This window comes from Scleropages formosus, chromosome 2 (assembly GCF_900964775.1).
Source record: "Scleropages formosus chromosome 2, fSclFor1.1, whole genome shotgun sequence".
NCBI classification, from domain to species: Eukaryota; Metazoa; Chordata; class Actinopteri; order Osteoglossiformes; family Osteoglossidae; genus Scleropages; species Scleropages formosus.
Genome location: NC_041807.1, coordinates 7,289,920 through 7,307,244, shown reverse-complemented (window position 1 = coordinate 7,307,244; position 17,325 = coordinate 7,289,920). Strand labels below are relative to the sequence as shown.

The following is a 17,325-nucleotide window of genomic DNA, read 5'->3' as shown; positions in this document are numbered from 1 at the left end:
GCTAGTTCACATTACTCAAGTAGCTGTCTATAGTGGTGTTAAAATAACAAATACTTAATCATAGTAGATGGTGTTGAGCAAATTTATAAAGCAGTAAGGTGATTTTGAAAGAACCATGTTAAAGAAATTGACTTCTAGGACCCTTTCTGAATTGAAAGGAATTCAACTCTGAGGGAGAGAAGGCATTTGCGCTACCAAATCGGTGTCAAAGTCAAAAACTGACTTGCTTTCCGAACTGTGAAGAGCACAGCAACATTCTCCCAACCCCTCCATTCACTGATCCCACCCACATTCATTTGAGTGGGAGTAAGCAGGTGTCTTCCACACAGGTGAGAAACCGTTGCTATATAGTGGTGTAGCTGGAAGAGCTGAAGCTCTCCCTGTGTGCCTTTGCATCCGCAAGAAAACATCCCCCACCTACAGGAGCCAGTCCTCAAAGTGGACTTGGTGGAAGTGACACACACACTACAGTTCCAGTGGCTTCAGTGAGACCATCATACATATCACTGCCTTGTACAGATGGCAGAAGCAGTAAGTACAGTTGGCACGTAGATTTGTAACCTGAAGAATGCCAGCTGAATGTTTGTTTTTGATTCAACTCTTCTTTTTTGTCTACTTATATAAGGCAGTCTGCCCCCTGAGCAGGAAGTAAGCTGCTATAGAGCTGCGAGGGATTCTTAGGGCAGAGTGAGAACTGTAACGGACCAGTGCAGAGACCCCTGTGCTCAGCAAGAGCTGTGAGCTGTGCTGTGTGTTGAGACTCCATTAACCCCCTCTGCTCAATCCTCTTGCCAGTGGACACCTTGACAGAGCGTAACAGGCCAGAGGCCCAGCTATTTGTGAGTCTTCAGGTGTGGGAAAAGTTGCTGAAGATGGCACTGAAAATTTACTTGGCAGTGTGCCAGGCAACCTGGCTTCCAGAGCCAAGGTTTGATTATAGTCTTCCTCACTAGCCTCTTTCACCATCCCTGTACCATGTCAGGCCAGATGACTGCGCACTCTTTAGTAGGGTCAGGGGCTCTGTGAGGTGGCTGTGTGCTACCATGCAAGCAGACCTGACACTACAAGTTCACAGATGACAGCCCTGTCACTAAGAAGGAAGAAGGATGGCCCTCTCAGTGACAATCCACTGAACTTTTCTCACATTCATGCTGGGTTTCTTTTGTCTTTTTTTCCCCATCATGCAATTGTTTCTGCACTTCTGCATAGGTTTGTGTATTTCTGCATGTGTATGTGTGAGCATGTGTGTTTCTGTTTCAGTGTGCAAGTGAGTAGCAGATCACCGTTGCTTTCTCACCACAGTGAGTATTCCTGGAAAGTAAGGGAATTAATCATACACTTCACAGCTCCAAGGAGTCAGCTCAATTAAAGAAGATGGAGTGAAAGTCAGAAGCTAAAAATGGCCCTCTGTTTCTAATGTGTCTTGCATCTGAGAGCGGAGTCAGCATATCGCAGGGCCTTTTCATAACTGCCCCCTCCAGTGTGACAGATCTGCTGAGGTTTGTAACTGTAGATACTCTCGGAGTGGGACAAGCAAGTGACCGAGGTGGAGAAGCTCAGTGCTGTTGCAAGGTCCTGAACATTTCTACTTCACCATATTCAGTGTAGTATTCAGTGTGTATGCAGTGGTTCTAAAGGATGAATGAGGTGCTCTTAACTGAGGTCACAGTTGGGGAATTGTGCTTTAATTATGAATGTAAATCTCTGATCATCTCTCTCATTCCCCACTATAATAGTTCTCCCTAAACCTCATCCCTCCTTTCCCCTGCCAAACACACACTCGGTAGAAGTGATCTTGTTGCAGCTTTCCTGCCATAACACTTCAGCCAGCATGTCCTAGAGAGACTATGTCACAGCAAGTCAGAAATACATTGCAATAAGCCTTAGACCATGAGGGACATGTTTGAATGTGCTTCACAAACTGTATCTACATTTTTTTTCCAATCATTAAAGAGTATGTAAACAGGTAGACAGTTCTCCTGGAATCTGTGCAAAGGCATAGTTCAGAATAGATAAAGGAATACAGAAAATTCTGTAAATATGTGGGAAATGCATTACTTTGTGTCCTTAAGATTTTAAAGTCTTGATGAACTTAACTGGATAAGTGCTTTGTGAAAACGGATGAATGTACAGATGTGGGATCTTTCTTACATTAAATGGTTTAAATCTTACAATTATTTTCAGGCTGCTTTGTACAACGCTGAGCACTCTAGGCAATTTCCATAGTTCCATAAATTAGTCATACAGTCAGTTTTGAATATCTGTATAAGGAAGAGCCAGTCCTGTGTCTTAGCCATTTCATAGAGATTTATTAGGAAGCATGTTGTCCAAGTGCATGTGTGTATGTGTGCTTTAGCTATGATTTCCCACTGACCTCCCTGCCTTAGTACGCCTCAATGCGACTTAAGGTTGCAGAGAGGAAAACTTTGGTGCATAAGCACACACAACAGTCAAACAGCAGTTCAGAGTATTCGGCCTTCTTGGAGAGGGTGGGTGGGGTTCTGGACAGGGCTCCACCTACAGACTCCATAGTTCTGCTCAGGGACTTCAACGTTCACGTTGGCAATGACTGGGAAATCTGGAGGGGGGTGTTTGGGAAGAACAGCTTCCCCCATCTGAACGTGAATGGTGAAATGTTATTGGACTTCTGTGCTTGTCATGGTTTGTCCATAACAAACACTATGTTCGAACACAAGGATGCTCATAAGTGTACTTGGTACCAGAGCTCTTTCGGCCAAAGGTCAATGATCGACTTTGTAGTCGTTCCATCTGACTTGAGGCCACATGTTCTGGACACTTGGGTGAAGAAAGATGCTGAGCTGTCAACCGATCACCATCTAGTAGTGAGTTGGATCAGATGGTGTGGAAAACTGATGGACAGACCCGGAAGGCCCAAGCGTTTAGTGAGGGTGTGCTGGGAACGACTGTCGGAGGACCTTGCCTGGAATGATTTTAACTCGCACCTCCGGGAGAGCTTCTCCCATGACCTGGAAGAGGTAGGAGACATGGAGTCTGAGTGGACCCTATTCAAAACCTCCATTCTGGAAACAGTCAGGCACAGCTGTGGCCAAAAGCTTGTTGGTTCCAGTCACGGCGGTAACCCGAGAACCTGCTGGTGGACACCGATGGTGAGGGACGCTGTCAAGCTGAAGGAGGCCTTTAGGGCATGGTTGGCTCTGGGGACTCCTGACTCAGTAGACAGATACCGGCAGGCAAAAAAGGCAGCAGCGGCTGGAGTTGCAGAAGCAAAATCCAGGGCATGGGAGGAGTTTGGAGAGGCTATGGAAAATGACTATCGGTGAGCTTCAAAAAGGTTCTGGAGAACCATCCGGCGGCTCAGAAGGGATCGGAGGAGCTTCGCTCAGGCTATGCTCAGCAAGGGTGGAGAAACTCTGACCTCTGATGAGGACATTGTCGGGAGGTGGAAGGAGCACTTTGAGGAACTCTTAAACCCTCCCTTACAGGGGGCAGGGCCAGAGGCTTCCAGGCTGTCAGAGTTCATTTCCCTGGTGGAAGTCACTGAGGTAGTTGGTAAGCTCCATGGTGGCAAAGCACTGGTGGTGGATGAGATTTGCTTGGAACTGCTTAAGGCTCTGGATGGTGTAGGGCTGTCATGGCTGACACACCTCTGCAATGTTGCATGGGCCTCAGGGACAGTGTCTTTAGATTGGCAAACTGGGGTGGTGGTCCTTATCTTTAGAAAAGGGGACTGGAGAGTGTGTGCCAACTATCGGGGTATCGCACTTCTCAGCCTCCCTGGGAAAGTCTATGCCAGGGTGCTGGAAAGGAGGCTCTGGTCAATAGTTGAACCTCAGATTGAAGAGGAACAATGCAGATTCTGTCCTGGCCGTGGAACAGTGGACCAGCTTTTTACCCTCTCACAGATAAATGAAGGGGCATGGGAGTTCGCTAATCCAGTCTACATGTGTTTTGTGGACTTGGAGAAGGCCTATGACTGTGTTCCCCTAGAAATTCTGTGGGAGGTTGTTAGGGAGTATGGGGTGCCGGGGCCACTACTGCGGGCCATTTAGTCTCTGTACACATGGAGCGAAAGCTGTATCCCCATACTTGGTATTAAGTCAAGCTCCTTCAGTATGGGTGTTGGACTCCGCCAAGGTTGTGCCTTGTCTCCACTCCTGTTTGTGGTCTTCATGGACAGGATATCAAGGCGCAGTCAAGGTCAGGAGGGCATTCAGTGTGGGAGTCGGAAGGTGACGTCTCTGCTTTTTGTGGATGATGATGTCCTTTTGGCACCGTCACATGGCACCGGTGCGTGGTGACATGTTGATTGCTTATCCTCGCAGACTTGTTAGTGTGTATTGTTTTGTTTGTGTCGCTATCCTTCCAGCCAGTTTACTCTCTGATTACTTATGATCGCCAAACACTTCTGAAAATGCATGAAACAGTGCGATTAGACGCAATTCTTGGTGTTAGAGAGTTGAAATCGCTACCTTCACTCTGCCGCAAACAACACGGCCGCAACTCACCTGGGACCACTCAGAAGACCCAAGCCCGGAAACAGGGCTGCAGGGCCGCGCAGGTGAGAGCAAAACGCCGTGGGCTACGACCTCCAATGCTCAGCATTTTCTTGTCCAACGCTCAGTCTCTGGACAACAAACTGGACGATCTCAGAGGACGACTTAAATTCCGAAGAGACCTACGGAACTGCTGTGTTTTCTGCTTTACGGAGATGTGGCTCACCGCCAGCACGCCGGACCACGTGGTCCAGTCCGAGGGCGCGCAGATGGGACTGATTCATCGGGGAAAAAAGAGGAGGAGGCCTATGCTTTCTTATTAACGACTCATGGTGTACAAATGTGGAAGTGATTTTACAGAACTGCACTCCAGACCTTGAATACCTTTTGATCAAATGCCGACCATTCTACCTGCCCAGAGAGTTCTCGGCTGTGCTCATGGCTGCAGTTTACATCCCACCCTAAGGGAACACACACAGCGCTCTGAACGAACTGTACCACGTCGTCACTAAGTATGAGAACAAGCACCCAGATGGCCTGTTTATTATCTCTGGGGACTTTAACCAAGCCGACTTCAGGAACGTATACCCAAAATACCATCAGCACATCTTCTGCCCCACAAGAGGCTCAAACACCCTTGACCACTGCTACATTTCACACAAAGGCGCGTACCGCTCCCTACAGCATCCGCACCTCGGGCAGTCAGATCACAGCTCGATTCTACTGCTCCCGGTTTACAAGCATAAATTGAAGTGAGAGGAGTCCGTGACGCGTCCAGTGCAGCGCTGGACACCAGAAGCGGAGGAAAGGCTCCAGGACTGCTTTGACTCCGTCCGTGGCCTGGGACATGTTCAGAAACTCATCCTCCAATGTGGACGAGTATGCCACACAGTGGTCACGGACTTCATCCGGTACTGTGTAAGTGTCTGCATACCCCATAAAACAATCTGCTCATTCCCTAACCAAAAACCGTGGATTACCGCTGAAATCTGAAATAAGATCCGTGCGCATATCGCGCGTTTCAGTCCAGAGACATGGACGCGTACAAGTGTAAGTAGGAGCTCCGCAAAGCCATCGCCAGCACGAAACAGGAATATAGCAGGAAGGCAGAATCAGAGTCTACCTGCACTCAAGACGCACGTTGGTTGTGGCAGGGAATCCAAACTTTAACAGATTATAAACCACAGATGCGGACATTCACAGCCACAGGTGTCAGTAAAAATACACGTTTTCCTTCCAAGTTTGAGTTTCCCTATTACAGCACGTTCTTGCTGATTTTAAATGCGCACGCTATTATTCTTGCAGTTAAAATCACGTAACAGCTCTTTTACATGTTACAATTAATTTTTATTCTGTTCATAAAATTACATAAAATGTAATTAAAAATTATAAGCACATCACAAATATCTTGTCATTTTATCTCATTACTGAAAATCTTATGCGGTTAAACGGCTCATGTATATTTGGCCCCTGAAAGAACTGCTGGCAAGTTAACTGCCGTATTCCTGCATGTTTTGATAGACTGTACAGTAAAACTGCTTACATTATAATTATAAAACTACGTATTTTCCTGTATTGTCGAACTTTGCGCTTGTCACAACCCCATCTGCCAGCACATCGGCGACACCTGCTGCACCCTGATGGGATAACGGATAAAAGGCAACGCCGAGGGTTCCCCAAGGCGGAACCTCAGTAATGTACAGCCGCTGCTTCCTGCTCGACCTGCGGTTACCGCAGCACATTCTGGATTACCGACCTCGGTTCTTGTCCTTCAACAACGTTCGCCGGTCGCGTAACCCTTCCCTGTGCCTTGGCCATTCTCTTGCCTGCTCCCTGTTTTCCAATAAAAAGGAGAACTCAGTCTGCGCTCTTTAGGTTTGAGCAGTCAAATGTGCATTCTTTTTCCTCCATTCCTGTTTAATTGTTTTAAATGTTTATAGTAACGTCACAAAAGTGGTGTTTCGGTGTGTAGTATAAGGAAAAAATGTACAAAATGTATTTGATTTTAGCGCAAACCAGTCGAGTCAGTCAGGACAGTGAAATGTTATTTGCCTTTACTTACACCTTTTTATTCGCTCTATGAAAGGTGCTACCTGTCTTTTAGACCCAATCAGGCCCAATGTCCCCTAAATTACTGAAAGCTGCAGTTTCCGTGTTTGCAGAACCTGTTGTTGTTAATACGTCGTTACTAAATTGCTGTGTTCCAAAAGCTTTTAAAATCTGTTATTAGACCCCTACTAAAGAAATCGGATCTGGATTGTAATAACCCATATAATAATTATAGACCCATCTCCAATCTACCGTTTTTATTGAAAATTCTAGAAAAGATCGTTGCTTCCCGAATTGTAAAATATCTTAATCATAATATATTTGAAAAATTTCAGTTTGGTTTTTGCACTGGTCACAGCACCGAAATGGCACTCACACGTGTTGTTAATGATTGACATTCTCACCTCTTCTGATGGTAAGATCTCGATTCTTATGTTACGGGACTTGAGCGCTGCCTTTGATACTGTAGACCACAGTATCCTACTGAGTAGACTTGAAAACCTGGTTGGACTAAGAGGTACCATTCTGAAGTGGTTTGACTCGTATTTAGCTAACCGTGAGCAATTTGTAGTGAAATCTGATGTCTGCACCCCCTCCATCTCAACTACGGTTCAGTATGGTGTGCCACAGGGCTCTGTGTTGGGGCCATTACTGTTCTCAGTCTATATGTTACCCTTGGGTGACATTCGTAACCACACTGTGAATTTCCATTCATATGCCCATGACACACAGCTATATGTATCATTCAAGCCTGATGATCCAGCACAGGTGGGGGCTTTAGGTAATTGTTTTACCAGTATAAAATTATGGATGAGTTAAATTTATCTCCAAATGCCAGTTAAACAGAGGTACTTGTGGTGGGTGGTGATGCCAAAACTCTCAACATAATCACACCAGTCTTCACAACAAATGGTATTACTTTTAAGGGTATGGATTGTGTCAAGGATTTGGGTGTCCTGTTGGACAGGAAGCTGTCATTTGTAACTCATGTAAATGCTTTGACTAAGTCATGCTTCCTTCAGTTAAGAAACATAGCTAAATTACAGCGATTCTTGTGTAGATAGGTTGCTGAGAGACTGGTTTATGCTTTTGTCTCAACCAGGCTGGACTATTGTAATGCTTTGTCAGGCTGTCCATACCAGACTATCCAGGCTGCAGTTGGTACAAAATGCTGCTGCAAAAATTGTCACTAGAACTAGGAAGTATGACCATATAACACCGGTACTTAAATCATTACATTCAAATCATTACTACATCGCACTTAGAGTTGATTATAAAATCCTTCTTTTAACCTATAAGGCAGTATATGGCATTGCTCCAACTTACCTTTGTGAGATTATTGATTTTTATATCCCTGGCCAATATCTTCGTTCATTGGATGCAGGTTTCCTTAAAGTACCTGTGATCAACTAAGACCTCAGGTTGCACCTTTAGTTATATAGCTCCTAAACTGTGGAATAGTCTACCAGTTACTGTCAGAAATGTCCCATCTGTTTCTGTTTTCAAATCCAGACTAAAGACTTACATGTTCACTCAGGCATTCCACCTCAAAATGTAATCCTACTTGCCTTGGTTGTTTTTACCACATTTATACAAATGCATATTAAATTGACTTAAGTTACAAATTACTGTTATTTCTTCTTGTCGAGCACTGCCTCACTGCATAAGACTTGAGGAGGCCGAGCACAGGTGACAGACAAATTCCATGCTGACTGAAGATGATGATCAACTACCATGATGGAGGAGAAGTTCCATGCTGAACTGGGGATTCAAGATACCTAATAGCAACACTATCATTACTTGTTAACTGGCTTAGAATTGTTACTAAATCTAGAATGCCCAGGAGAGGTGGGCAACCACAGGCCCTTGGACACCCTAGAGATTTTTTTTCTCCCTCAACTTTCAGTTGGGAGTTTTTGTTCCTTTCCTCCATGGCCAGTAGGCATACTTATAGCTCTAAAAAAGTAGTATATTATGGTAGTCATTCTTGCCTTATGCCTGTGTTAAAGCGCTCTGTGTCAATGCGTGAGAAGAGCGCTCCATAAAAATGAATTGAATAAGTCTGTCAGCAACGCAAAGTGATTTATTAAACCGAAGAACAGAAAACATGTCAGGGAAAATATAACTAAGTGCATTAATCTTTACTATTTTGAGCACCAATTTCATTTGAAGTATTAAAAAAAATTAGTCATGTATTGGTCTAACTGAAAAGGTGTAAGTAAAAGGTGTAAATGAAAGGCATAAGTAAAAGATATAAAAACTTAGTATTAACAGTGGGCTGCAACAGGGCATCTGAGAGCTCATGAAAACAAGTGACAAGTGAGTGACTGAGTTGTAGGAAGAGCATGTGAACACCAAGCTAGCTTTTACTAACTTCACTTGCTCTGTTTTCCAGGAATTCACGGTTAAAAGGCGTGAGTAAAAGGCATAAGTGAAAGGTGTAAATTACAGGTGTAAATAAAGAGATTAATGATGACGACTAAACGTAAGAAGTCCATAAGTCACTGTCAGGGTTTTGTTCCTTCTAGTGAATATTACATTGCCATGGTGAGGTGGGTTACCAATGAAAAGGTTCCCGTGAGTTGGCCGAACAAAGCCCAGAACACCTCCATTCTAACTGTATGTGAAGTTTCCACTGGAGAATGTCTCAAGGTAGCTAAATTCTCTTCTTTTTTTCCCCCCCAAAGAATTTTCACATAACTATGTTTGTGCTGTCTTAATAGTGGTGATTTCAAGGTTTGAAATGTGCTTGAATTTTAAATAAGTCCCTGAAAATGCCTTTTTTTCCCCCAGAACGTTAGATGTAATTAAAAACCTAACTAAAACCGCTAGCCAGTCTGGAAAAAAAAATGCACACACCCACGGTAACAATAGAAATTTTTGTTCAGGTTAAAATCATTGTAGGTTTGATGAGGACACTAAAGGATTGTTTTTGCAGTGTGAAATTAAACATTTCCCTTGGATCAGTTCATCAGCATCCATTAGCATTTAAAATACTTATATGGAATGGTTACTAAAATGAGTTGTCTCTGTGTTCAAAATTACCACAACACATGAACCCTGCTCCCTTCTCTTACACTCTATGTACAAGATGAGTAAGGAACAAAGGGCCTTAGCATTGCAGTAACCCCCCCCCCCCCCCAAACCCATCAGGGCAGCAATCTGACTACCTGTCTCTGACAGAACCGCAGAGGAGTCCTTCGATCCACCCCCCTACCATGGACTCCCCACAAAAGGAAGAGGACAGAGGGCACCAGCTCCTTATTGATCACATCTCAGGCTAACCCTGCCGCTCATTCGCATTTGCTCTTGTCTCTCTTCCGGAGCTGTGACAGATACAGACAACACACCCAACACAGCTGTCAGTAGAGCTCCGCTCTGTCTGAACACCCCCTCTGTAGTACCTGAGACCCTTCCCACGGTACCCCAACCCCACTGTGTCCCCAATCCTTTGCAGCAGTCTGGCTTCTTCTCTTGTTCAACTTTCCTCTCTTTAATAACTATGTAATTCACTCCTGGACTGCTTTTGTGCAGCAGGGTTTCACCCCATATTGTCATCTTTGTGACTTAAGCATTGTAAAAACACTGTAAAACCCAGGACAAAGGCATCAGCTAAAGCAGGTGTGAATGGAGGTTCATAGTTAATAATGAATCAGGTTCAGTATAAGATAATAGAGGTCATAATTAGTGATATAGAAGTGAGCTCAGTATAATAGAATGGATAGAAGTACAAAAAAATGTGTGTAGAATTTTTTTTTTTTTTTATATGATATATATAGATATAGATATATAGATAGCAGCTGGATAGTGTAGTGGTAAGATCGCTGCCTTTCACCTGGGAAAGCTGGGGTTTGAATACCAGTCATGGCCTACCTCCAGTTGGGGGTCTTTAGGCAAGACCTCTTTACGCTTGGCTCTGCCTAAGCGAAACATACAAAGAGTCATGCCGGCTCAGACGTTGCCCGGATTAACAAGGTCTGCGCCAGATGTTGGGGAACCAGGACATACTGGCGATAAGTGGGCATGCATGGACAAGAGATGAGAATAGGGAACTGTTGGAATGATGGGAGATATCATCATCCCCACACTCTGAGATTGGATACCAAGCCCCAAGAACAATGAACCCTTTTAAGCTGAATGCAAGAGCATCTGACCTAAGAGATAAGATCATGGCTAAGAAGGACACCTAGAGCCCCTGTGGCTGATTACCAAGACTAAGTGAAGTACCTACTGAAAGTCTACTAGAAGATGTGAATGCAGCACTACGAACAATCCCTACTGTGACCATCACTGAGACCAACCAGCTGATGTACAACACAGCAACAGTGATCCTTGAGATGCTTGGATACAAGATGAATACCAAGCATAAGAAGCAGTATCCTCCATGAAAAAGAAGGCTAGAGGCCAAGATCAAGGCAGCACGAAGGGAAGTAAGCCAGCTATCGGAACTGCAGAAAGGTGTGATGAAGACCCTGCCTAAGAAGTACAGCAAGCTGTCTATACCTGAGGCCTTAGAAACTTCCAAGCAAAGACACTCAGCCTTGGCTAACCGCCTGAAGAGGTGCAGAAGAATAAACCAGATGTTCTCCACAGAACCCTCCAAAGTGTACTCTCAGTGGCAGGGTAATAACATGAGAGCAGACCCACCAAGGTTGGAGACTGAGCAATACTGGAAAAACATATGGGAGAAGGAGGCCTCACATAACAACAAAGCCCAGTGGCTAGTGGATCTAAGAGCAGACCACAGCAACCTCCCTGAACAGGACCCAGTAACCATCACAGTGGCAGACATCCAAGAAAGAGTCTCAAGTATGAAGAACTGGACAGCACCAGGCCCTGACATGATCCATGCCTTCTGGCTAAAGAAGCTAACTGCACTCCATGAGCATCTGGCAACACAAATGAACCAGCTGCTAATGAATGGTACCCACCCTGAATGGTTAACAGAAGGCCGGACAGTCCTGATCCTGAAGGACCCCCAGAAAGGAGCAGTCCCATCCAACTGTCACCCGATAACCTGCCTCTGCACAACATTGGAAGCTGCTCTCGGGTATCATAGCGGCTAAGATGAACAGGCATGTGGCTCAATACATGAGCGGGGCCCAGAAAGGAATTGGTAGAAATGCCAGAGGAGCAAAAACACCAGCTATTGGTAGACAGAACAGTCACTCGAGACTGCAAGACCAGACAGACCAACCTGTGCACCGCCTGGATTGACCACAAGAAAGCCTATGACTCGATGCCTCACTCATGGATCCTGGAATGCTTAGAACTATACAAGATCAACAGGACACTAAGAGCCTTCATCAGGAACTCAATGGGGCAGTGGAAAACAACCCTAGAGGCCAACTCCAAACAAATTGCGCAAGTTACCATCAAGTGCGGCATCTACTAAGGAGATGCGTTGTCCCCACTGCTGTTCTGCATAGGCCTGAACCCCCTCAGCTAGATCACCACCAAGACTGGTTACAGACACTGACTACGGAATGGAGTAAACATCAGTCACCTCCTCTACATGAATGACATCAAGCTGTATGCCAAGAGTGAACGAGACATCGACTACCTGATCCACACCACCAGGATCTACAGCAATGACACTGGAATGTCATTCGGATTGGATAAGTGTAGCCGGATGGTAACAGAGAGGGAAGGTAGCCAGAACTGAGGGGACTGTACTACCAGAAGGCAACATAGCAGATGTTGAGGACAGCTACAAGTACCTTGGAATCCCGCAGGCGCATGGGAATCATGAAGAGGCCGCAAGGAAAGCAGCAACCGCCAAATACCTACAGAGAGTAAGGCAAGTCCTGAGAAGTCAGCTGAATGGGAAGAACAAGGTCCGGGCTATCAACACCTACGCCCTGCCAGTCATCAGATACCCTGCTGGCATAATAAGCTGGCCAAAAGAAAAGATAGAAGCCACTGACATCAAGACAAGGAAGCTCCTGACAATGCATGGAGGGTTTCACCCCAAATCCAGCACCCTGAGGCTGTACACTAAGCGGAAAGAAGGAGGCCGAGGACTAGTGAGCGTCAGAGCCACTATCCAGGATGAAACAACAAAGATCCTTGACTACATCGGGAAGATGGCCCTGACTGATGAGATGCTTAGTGAATACCTCAGGCAGCAGAAACCCGAGAAGGAGGACGAGGAAGAACAGAAACCGCCATGGAAGGACAAACCCCTACACGGTATGTACCACCGGCAGATTGAAGGAGTGGCTGATATCAAAAAAATCATACCAGTGGCTGGACAAAGCTGGACTGAAAGACAGCACAGAGGCACTAATCATAGCAGCACAGGAACAAGCTCTAAGTACAAGATCAATAAAGGCCGGGGTCTACCACACCAGGCAGGACCCCAGGTGCAGGCTGTGCAAAGATGCCCCTGAGACAATCCAGCACATAACAGCAGGGTGTAAGATGTTAGCAGGCAAGGCATACATGGAACGCCATAACCAAGTGGCTGGCATAGTGTACAGGAACATCTGTGCCAAGTATGGGCTGGAAGTCCCAGGATCAAAGTGGGATACACCCCCAAGGGTGGTCGAGAATGACCAAGCTAAGATCCTGTGGGACTTCCAGATCGACAAACTGGTAATGGCTAACCAACCGGACATAGTATACACACACACACACACACACACACACACACACACACACACACACACACTTTATACAATGAACTACAAACACTGTAACTGGGACGTTGACAAAGTCTTAATTCCTTATGCACACACAAGTCCATAGAGGGGTTTGACAAAGGGTAACAGTGATTTAAAATTATTTAATCATAAAGCATTTTTTCTATTCTGAAACTTAAAATGAGTTGTCATGAGCTTCATTCAGTGTGTTCTCAGAATGTAACACTGAATTGTACCTTGCGCTGACCAGCAACACCTACCATACACTCAAATCAGAACTGTTGTAGTAAAGTCATCATTCTGAAATGTTCACCACGGTCGGCAGAGGTGGCCTCTGATCTTTCACGTCCCACACTGCTCAGACACGGATGTGTCTCCACTCAGAGGCCTTTCTCTCCGATTGTAAGGAAGGAAGTCCCGTGACTGCCACACGTCAGGGCCAGCTGTTGAAAGCTGGATGAGCAGGAGGGCCCCAGGCTCCAGGTGCGGTGAAAGCGCGGCCGTCAAGTCAACCGGAGTGACTCAGAGCTGTGGTATGTTAGAGATGCACAGCGGCCTGTTGGAATGAGGGTAAATTACAGCACGGTACTTTCACGCTGCTGATCCAAGAGTGCATCAGCTGAGTCATTCGCCCCGCACCACCATGGCGCTCAGGTTTCTAAAGCTACGGTTCTGAAGGGGGATCTTGATGAAGACCTACGCTAATACTCAACTGGTGCCATTCATTGTTAGAAGGTGACGTCACTGAACACACAAAATGTTCAAAATCAAGCTGCTGACAGCAAAGGTGGGTGAAATGTTTCAAAATGTTTACTGAAGTACTGGGCCCTTTAGAAAGGCTTTTAATGGAAGAACACTGCCACCCAGCAGGAGGAGGCACTCATTACCTGCAGGCGACTGCAGGGCCTTCATTCTCTCCTTGGATGTCACCAACGCTCAGGTTTCAGCAGGACTCATATCTGGGAAGATGCTATTTGATGCTCATGACAGTATTTATTTATAATTGTGACCTTTTTCCAGTATAACTCACCAACAACACACTATGTGTAAACCAGTTTCACATTAATGATATAGTGTGGAAAAACACAACTTGCCTTAAACTGCTTTTGACAGATGACATTTATTTTACACGGCATCTGACATTAGATCTGCTAGAAAGTCAGGCAATTGTCCGCAACTAAGAAAAATGAGATCTCTTATATACATAAAGCTTCAAACATAAAGGTAAAACTGAATGAACCTGGGGGGGCAGGGGCTTATTCTAAAGTATGAGGCATACAGTACAGGCACAGTAACACGCCTCTTCACACAGAACACTGCGTACAGCTCATACCTACAGCAAGTGGAGCTTGCCCGGAATCTCTACGAGTTAGTGTGCAGACGACTTAGCAGCATGGGTATAAGTTCAGTATGTCGAGGGGGTCGACAGCATCATGTTAGGAAACATCTGGAGAATGACAAGGATGTAAAACAAGTGCACAAAAAGACCAAATAGCTGACCTCTACTTGCAGGAACACTTACTGTGGAGCACATGGAAAGATTACACTTCTACTGTGAATAACATAGTGCTGTACTGCAGAGCGCCGACAAGTCTGCTGTCCCGCACTTTGGTCACAAATCCTTCTGCACTTATTGACATTAAAGCAAGTCCTTAATGGCTGAAGCGTACGTGTCGGTCTAGTCTGGGTAACATGGACACATTTGCACTTACGACTACAGAAGCTCAAGCCAGCGTGTGTAGGCCCAGCACACGGAATCACCGAGATGTGTCATGCGATTCTGGCTACACAATGCTGGATTCCCCATGCTGGACCAGTGTGTGTTCCGGTTGCTGATTCCTGCTTCCCGCCAGAGCAGGAGCGCACACGCGCACACGCACGGACACACGCACGCACACACACGCGACATGGCAGGTCTTCCACGGCATGAGTGCAAGCCCTCAGTTAAAATGTTGAGTAGTGGCTGACGAAACAGGCAAGTTGGTGACTTGGTGGGCCCGTCAGGAGCCCAGCTGCCCCCTGAACCCCACAGTTCCGTAAGTCCACTGTGATGCGGAACTCTTCTGCTGCATTTGCCCAAGAAAAGGGCAAAGTGAGGAGGTGCTCTGCTCAATTGCTGCCGCTCTCATCCACAGCATCTGCTGCATCCAACATGTTATCGAGTGACCCCCTCCCACGCCAGATCTTCACTGTTCGGTCACTGTAAATCACATAGGTAAACAGCAGCAGTCAGTTAACAGTGGAGCCATGGGTATACAGTTGATCAGATAACACCACAAAACATAAAACCAAGTCTCCTTTTTCTAAAAGTAACTGGGTAAGGCAGTAATAATTTACATTCAATTGCATTCAGTGATCTTCCTCAGCAGTGACTTTCGGTATATATCCAGTTATAGAGCAGGGTAACTTTTGCTGTATCAGTTCAGGGTAACTACCTTGATCAAGGGCAGTAGAGTAGTAGGTGGGATTCAAACCTGGGACTTTCAACTATAAAGGCAACAGCTATAAGCACTATGTTACCTGTTGCCCTCACAATAAAAGTAATATGCACAGGTCTGTCCCTCGATTTTGTTTACTGTCTACGTAGATTTGAGCGCACATGCATGTGGCTGGCCAGGAAGTGCTAAAGCCCCCATTTCCAGACTGTGAACGTGTGATCGCTGAGAGCTGTGCGAGTGCCCCACTTACTCAGAAGCAGTGAACAGGTGACTGCTGTTGACTGAGATACCATTGATGGGGCTCTCATGGCCCTTCAGCTCTCCAAGCGGTGCCAGTGTGTCAGAGTGCCACAGCTTGAGCACTCCACCACGGCAGCCGCTCAAGAGGGCAGGCAAGCCAGGCACCACGCCCAGTGCACACACCCAGTCTCGGTGTGCGTTCGGCACTTGCTGTGGGCAGAGGGACACGGCAACATGGATACGTTATTTCTCAATCAAACTCTTCCCCTTTTCTTATGGGTATTACCAAAAAAAAAAAAAACACTCATCTTATAAGCCTTACCAAGGTCACACCTGTGGCCCTGTATTACCTGCAGCAGGTCTTTGCGAGGCAGGTCCCACTTCTTGATGCCATTGTCCCGGGATCCGCTAAAGAGCCCATCACCCTGAACAGTCAGGGACTCGATGCCATCGTAGTGTGGTGGCTCAAAGTTGTGCGTGGGACTGACACTCCCTATGGCACCTTCCGTCACATCAAACAGCTGAAGAATAATCCAGAAGGCAGAGCGAGGGGTGAAAAGCTGCAGACCTTTAAAACTGTTGAGACTGACGTTTCAGCATTGCTCAGGTATAGCAGAACATCATACAGAGCATACAGAGAAATTCGATGGTCCTCCTCCCCTGCTTTTATGGTGGCCATGTCCTTATTCCTCCTAATGGCTTCTGCCAAAGGTTCAATCATAAGTGTGGTAGAGAGGAAACAGCCTTGTCAACACTCTGCCAACAGAAAAATTCTCAGACAGAAAGCCATTTGTACTGGTGTGTGCTAAAGGGTTTAAATATAACAGGTAAATTGGGCTAATGAAGTTACTACCCAACCTGAGCCTCTCTATGATGGCAAATGCGAAACAGTATTCTACCCAGTCAAGCACTGTTTCTGCATCAAGAGATATTCAAAGCAGGTTTTTGCTCTTCAGCAATGACGTTTACAATATTTAAAGCATGATGTTTGTTATCGGACTTAACCTGGCTTTAAAAAAATAGTTTTATCAGGTTCAAACCTAGGTGCCAAAGTTTGCTAAATTAAAAATTTTACAATCTATATTCAGCAGACTAATAGGATAAAAGCAGACGCATACTAGTTGTTTTTCCCTCATTCTTTAAAATAAAGCTGATTGAAGCCATATTCCAAGAGTGCAGGATACATCCCTTTTTGAGCATGTTGTTCAATTCAATTTATTTTTTATTTTTTTTTTATAAAGTGCTCTTCTCATGCAGAGACTCCTCACCTTGATATAGTGGTCCTTGGAGCCAGTGATGACCAAATCCTGGCCGTTATCCGTCTGGTCCACTGTGAGACACATGACTGGACCCAGGTGTCCCGTCAGCTTTCCTGTAGACGAAAATCTGCCCCAGAGAAGACACACCCATAAATCAGGCCGGTCAACTGCATAACATCAGATTGTTATATTACATTTATTCATTTAGCTGATACTTTTC

General features: G+C 45.6%; 1 protein-coding gene across 7 annotated transcripts in view; it reads right to left on the bottom strand.

The window, feature by feature from the left end:
- Positions 1-13,645: 13,645 nt before the first annotated feature.
- LOC108927230 (kinesin-like protein KIF21A) overlaps positions 13,646-17,325 on the bottom strand; it is a 38,275-nt gene continuing 34,595 nt past the window's right edge. For all 7 annotated transcript variants that reach the window (XM_018740370.2, XM_018740372.2, XM_018740373.2 and 4 more), the window contains 4 exons: positions 17,115-17,232; positions 16,197-16,367; positions 15,857-16,056; positions 13,646-15,368 (listed from right to left, as the gene is read on the bottom strand). In XM_018740370.2, coding sequence (XP_018595886.2) covers positions 15,278-15,368; positions 15,857-16,056; positions 16,197-16,367; positions 17,115-17,232 — 580 coding nt within the window. In that variant the 3' untranslated portion in view covers positions 13,646-15,277. The remainder of the gene's footprint in view (positions 15,369-15,856; positions 16,057-16,196; positions 16,368-17,114; positions 17,233-17,325) is intronic.